Source organism: Rhagoletis pomonella, unplaced genomic scaffold, assembly GCF_013731165.1.
Source record: "Rhagoletis pomonella isolate Grant_MI unplaced genomic scaffold, Rhpom_1.0 Rhpom_scaffold_00001, whole genome shotgun sequence".
Lineage (NCBI taxonomy): Eukaryota > Metazoa > Arthropoda > Insecta > Diptera > Tephritidae > Rhagoletis > Rhagoletis pomonella.
In genome coordinates, this window is record NW_023458555.1 from 114,513,869 (window position 1) to 114,519,742 (window position 5,874).

A 5,874-nucleotide genomic window follows, 5' to 3' on the forward strand; every position below is an offset into this window, starting at 1 on the left:
AGTTTGGGTTTTAGTGGGTAGCCCAACACGCTTCGGTGGGAGTCCCACACTCGGGCAAGGTAGTGTAGAGACTAGCGCCCCCGGCCAGTGCATAAAGCATTTCCCTCTCCTACGAAAAAAAAAAATAATAATAAAAATAAATTTTTATATCGATAATACTATACGTATTTAAAAGTCTATTAGTTATTATTTGTTAAATTAATGCGCTATTATTTTGTTGTTATATTGTTAAGAATAAAAAATACGCTTAAAAATGAACTGATTTGTATGGCTTTGTACTGATTATGATCCCAACTGTACTGATTATGTCACTATAATATCTGGCCACCCTAAATGAACTACAGTCATAAAGTTATGTAACACCATTCAACGGCGCTGAGATACTTGCTTGGGTGTTATGCTTGACAGTTCGTAGTTTGGAAACAAACAGAAAAACTGCTGAAAAGGTGCGTTTCCTGTGCACTGACCATTGGCAATATTTACCACAGTATATACAGTAATAAACCTTTTTGAATACTCCTCGGGAGTAAAACGCTCAACGCTTGTCGATTGACGCTGCACCAATTGAGAGGACTTTCAGTTATATTTATTTTTTATTGCGGTGCAATAATTCATTTTGAAGAATTGCATCGGGGCTGCAAATGTCGGATGTATCCTCCTGACTCTCGTCTTCACAATCTATCATCGTTCTTCTTCTTATTTCTTGTTATTTTAGTTAAAAGGCACCCAATTTTTAATAATAATTTTAATTATTGGGATCACGGACGATGAAGGTCTCAGACCTGCTTAGTTCCCGGGTGACTTCTTGAAAAGGTTCACCTGTAATGAATAGTTTGTAATTAGTTTATTTTTATTAGCTGAGCTCGATTTTTCCTAGCTACAGGCAGTCACAATTAATTGCTCACCGCTGTCGATACCGTCGTTTGTTGTTCCATTCCATGTTCTCAATGTGCTTTGATATTTTGATATCGTTAATATAGTATGGAAAGGACGTAATTAACATTGTCGCTGAAATGCAAAAAAAGCTACAACTAACGAAAATTTTTAATTGCATAAAAAGATGAGGGGAATTATTATTCGATCAAATGCATTGTAATCAATCAAAAAGTGAATTTTATTTTTAGTTAGTTAATTAACTTACCCTAACATTATAAGTGTTAGCACTATTTTAAATTATAAGTCATCTACACCACCCGTTGTATAAGCAGGTTTTAGATATTGAGATAAATGAACTACCCTGTTACATCTGTCAAGTCGACCATGACTTTTTCTCTTTTCCGGTGTACCAGCAACAGCGCAAGGAAGTGAAATAAGAAAAATAAAAAATCTGATTTTATAAAAGACATCATTTTTCTGTAATTTTTGCGATTACGACCTTAAGGTGTGCGGTGTAAATCCCAATACCCATCTAAGCAAAATATTTTCTAAAAATGCCGTCAACAAGGAATAATCCTGGAAAAGTGAACACCGCTGTCGCTACCACCACCGCTGAAAAGATGACTGCCGCTCACACTGCTGTTTCCATCGCTGAAAATTTGGGCGATGGATCGCTTACGACCGCTGCACCCTACGCCAAAGCCACCATATGAAGCCAACCCCTAACTACGACGACCACTGTGAACGTGGCTTCTGTTTCAGCCACACTAGAAACTGCAACCACAATGTGGTTGGTTTTGCTGGGGCATCAATTGGAAGTGCCAGTCCATCGAACCAATCCGAAGAATCTGGTCGAATAGAGGAATAACTCAGAATCTTGAGGCTACGCCGGGAAATAGCTGAGCTGGAGAGTCAGTGCAATTATATTACGCCCAGAAATCATATAAATTTCGAGGAGTTGGAAGCTGCCGTGCCCAAGTTCAGTGGCGATTACCATCGCGATATCAATAAGTGGTTCATACAATTTGAAGACTATGCAGAAGCAAACAATCTCAGCGAGAGATATAAGTGCCTGGCCCTACGCCGTTGTAAGACGGGAAGAGCCAAGGAGTGCGTTCTTAACCACGGTCTTACTGATTATGACAGTTTCAGGACACTACTGCAAACAATGTTCCATCGCCGGGCTACTAGGCAAGAAATTTACCGTCAGCTGCGAGCACTCAAATTGAAGTCCTACGAGTCTTGTATTGCTTACGCGGTGGCTATGCAATCTATTGCGTCGAAGATGGACCTGGAAGAAGAACTTGTTGACAAAATAATCGATGGCATACCAGACAGCAGCAATAAAATTTCCATTTTGTACGGTGCCCACTCGGCTAAGGAGCTTAATCGGCGTATGGATCGTTACGAACAACGGCGTTCGACGTTCTCTGCGTCCAGGTCCTCAGCTAAAGTCGTCGCACGCAAAACTACACCCAAGTCTACTACTGCGGTCGCCGGGGATCTAACCTCAATACGCTGCTACAACTGCTCGCAATTTGGACATTACCAGAGCAGCTGCCCAAAGCCGACCAGACCTGCAGGATCTCGCTTCACCTGTCACCAAATGGGGCACCAGCACAATAATTGCCCTAAGAAGAGGAGCCGACCCACTCAAGTAGCTGCGGTGTCCGAAGAAATTTCCAACGATGATGATTACCTAGATGTTAAGCAATGGGTAAGTGTGGCCTTATGCAAATCGAATCCAATCAGAAACACAGGTTTTATAAATATTTATTCTCTTCTCGATTCCGGTAGTCCGATTAGTTTGATGCAAAGATCAAGCACCCCAAAATGCACTAAATTATCATTTTACAAATTTCCAACAAAATTTATCGGCATCGGCAAACGCAGAATATACTTATTTGGCACAGTATTGTGCGCGGTAAGACTTCGTGATAAAACTCGATGCATTCAAATGATGATAGTTCCGGATAACACAATAACTACCCCTCTGATACTCGGTCGCGACTTCATGAAAATATTTAATATATATTTAAAACAAGTGAATAAGAATAATAAACATGAATTCCAGTTTTTGTTGTATATCTAAATTAAATAAAGTTGATATTAGTTATAATGTAAAATACAGTGTTTCTGATTCGATAGTAGTTAATTTATCTGACGGTGACTGCAGGGAACCTTCTGATAATGGTAAAAACAGCCAGGATGAGGTCCATAGTGGGGGTATCAACATGTTTAAAGAACGCGATGATAAAATGCCTAACTACAGTGATAATAATAGTGAACATACCGATGAATATACCGATGTATTGAGTGAGCTTAATGCGATTGACTGTGGGCTTGAACCAGATATAGACCTAGGACCTAAGTTAGATAGCGTTAAGCGAGAAGCAAGCACAACCATTTTATATGATTCATATATGGCACCCTCAGTTATAGATAGGACACCCTATGAATATAAAATGAAAATCCGCCTAACTGATGATACGCCATTTTACTGTTTGCCAAGGCGGCTATTGTTTAAAGACCGTGCAGTGGTTCAAAGAATTACCGATGATCTGTTGAATAGACAGTAGAGTTGTAAAACTATCGATGGCACTATCGATAGTATCGATAGTTTCAATTTTTTTAGACTATCAATACTCATTGATAGTTTTTTCTTATACTATCAAAAATATCGATAGTTTAGTAGGACTATCGATCATCTCTCCCAAGTTTTTTGAAATTATACATACATATCTTAATCGTAAATCCTTTTTTGTTTGTATAACTTGGGTTTGTTTTTGAACTTTCTAAAAAGAGAAGTATTTTGGCTAAGCAGATATTTAATTTTGAATGATTATAACTTTTATAAGATAATATTTATTTCACTATGATCCTGCAAAAAAAAAACAAAGCAACCTAACTAATTTAGCACTATCGATAGCGCTATCGATAGTTTTGTTTTTTTCGAGACTATCGTGAATATTGATAGTTTTTCTATAGGGCACTCAATAAGAAAGCAATTCGAGATAATTTTCCACTGCCTTTGATTGAAGATTGTATCGAGCATATGTCAGGAAAGAGATGGTTCACCTTAATGGACCTAAAGGACGGGTTTAACCAACTGACAATAGACGTGGATTCTATTCCATTGACATCATTTGTTACACCACACGGGCAATTTGAATATCTTCGAATGCCTTTCGGACTAAAGAACGCACCAGCCAATTTTCAGAGATTTGTGTACAATATTTTTCGTGACTAAATAGATGCAAAAGAGATTGTAGTATATATTGACGATATCCTTATTGCGTCCACTGATTTCGAGAGTCACCTCCATACTGTAGGAAAAGTGTTGAAGAGGATTTACCTGAGAGAGAACTTAAGCTGAAGTAGTGTAAGTTCGGGTACAATGAAATAGAATACTTAGGATACCTCGTCGGCCCTATGGGGATACAACAATCAGACGCTCACATCCGTTCAATCTCCAATTATCCCATCCCGAAGAACCATAAAGAACTTCGCTCGTGCCTTGGCCTGTTTTCATATTTTCGGAAATTTGTACCATCGCTTTCAAAGACAACTAAGCCACTTTGAGATCTCCTACGGAAAGAGGCAGTATTCAATCTTACGGAACCATATTTAGAAGCCTTTAGGAAATTGAGAGAACAGTTAGTTAAGGCCCCAGTGCTAGCGATATACGATCATACGCGAGAAACCGAAATCCATTGCGATGTCAGCAGTCATGGGTTTGGGTCTGTTCTACTTCAAAGTCAGGATGACAAAAAGCTACATCCGATTGCATACTTTTCAAAAACCACTACGGAAGCAGAGTCAAGATACCATAGTTTTGAGTTGGAAACTCTTTCCATTATCTATGGCCTCAGAAGGTTTAGGATTTACTTGGAAGGGATACCATTTACCATCGTTACCGACTGTAATTCACTAACCATGACCCAAAGCAAAAACCACGTAAATACACGAATAGCGTCATGGGCCCTAGAATAAGAAAATTTCGATTACTCAATTCGGCACCGAAAAGGCGTTAACCTCGGTCATGTAGATTCATTAAGCCGTTCTCCGCTGTCCCCGAACGCCGAGGCATTCAAATGTAGGTGTAGGTGAGAGGTGTAGAGTAGGTGTGAGTTAGTTGCTGCCGTTGACCACGATGACTTGGATTTTCAAATCCATGTTGCCCAGAATCGGGACGGTAGGCTCAAAGAACTTTTGAACGAACTGGAGAAAGGTGAAGTTGTAGGTTACGAGCTTATGGACGGACCAGTTTTTCGAAAGCTGGGTAATGACTCCCTATTATACGTACCAACCGAGATGCAAGACAACGTTATCCGTATGGTGCACGAAAAAATTGGACATTTAGGCGTGGACAAGTGCCACGATCGAATACCTAAACACTACTGGTTTGATCATTTGCGTGATAAATTAGAACGGTTCATCCGTAATTGCATCAAATGTATACTATACTCAGCCCCAGCGCGCTCTAATGAGCACAACATGTTCAGCATTCCAAAGAAGCCGATTCCATTCGATACCCTTCACCTCGACCACTTCGGTCCTTTCCCAGCTATTAGGTCAAAACGCAAACATATACTAGTCGCTATAGACGCCTTTACTAAGTTCGTGAAATTATACCCAGTCAATTCTACAAGTACGAAAGAGGTCTGCTGCGCTTTAGAGAAATACTTCGGTTACTATAGTCGTCCAAGACGAATTATTACAAATAGGGGATCATGCTTTACCTCACTTGACTTTAGCAATTTTCCTTTAAAAAAAATATAACCCACGTAAAAGTTGCAGTGGCTTCTCCACAAGCCAATGGCCAAGTATAAAGGGTTAATCGTGTTGTTAAAGTGATGTTAAGCAAGTTAACAGATTCAATGGAACACTCAGATTGCCCAGCAAAGCTCTCCCAAGTGGAATACGCTATAAACAATACGGCTCAAACAAGCTCTTGGCACAATCCTTATCCACTCGTCCTGAAATATACTAGCCAGA

The 5,874-nt window shown here is 39.6% G+C and overlaps 1 protein-coding gene across 1 annotated transcript; it reads left to right on the forward strand.

Annotated features, from left to right (window-relative positions):
* Window positions 1-986: 986 nt before the first annotated feature.
* LOC118749930 lies at window positions 987-3,002 on the forward strand. Its single transcript, XM_036484696.1, has 2 exons — window positions 987-2,593; window positions 2,674-3,002. Exons 1-2 carry the CDS (start codon window positions 2,045-2,047, stop codon window positions 2,680-2,682), a joined length of 558 nt encoding a protein of 185 aa, XP_036340589.1. The 5' UTR covers window positions 987-2,044; the 3' UTR covers window positions 2,683-3,002.
* Window positions 3,003-5,874: the final 2,872 nt, after the last annotated feature.

Bases quoted from the DNA above. Each gene is read 5' to 3' on its own strand.
- LOC118749930 (XM_036484696.1), top strand. From the start codon at position 2,045: ATGTTCCATCGCCGGGCTACTAGGCAAGAAATTTACCGTCAGCTGCGA.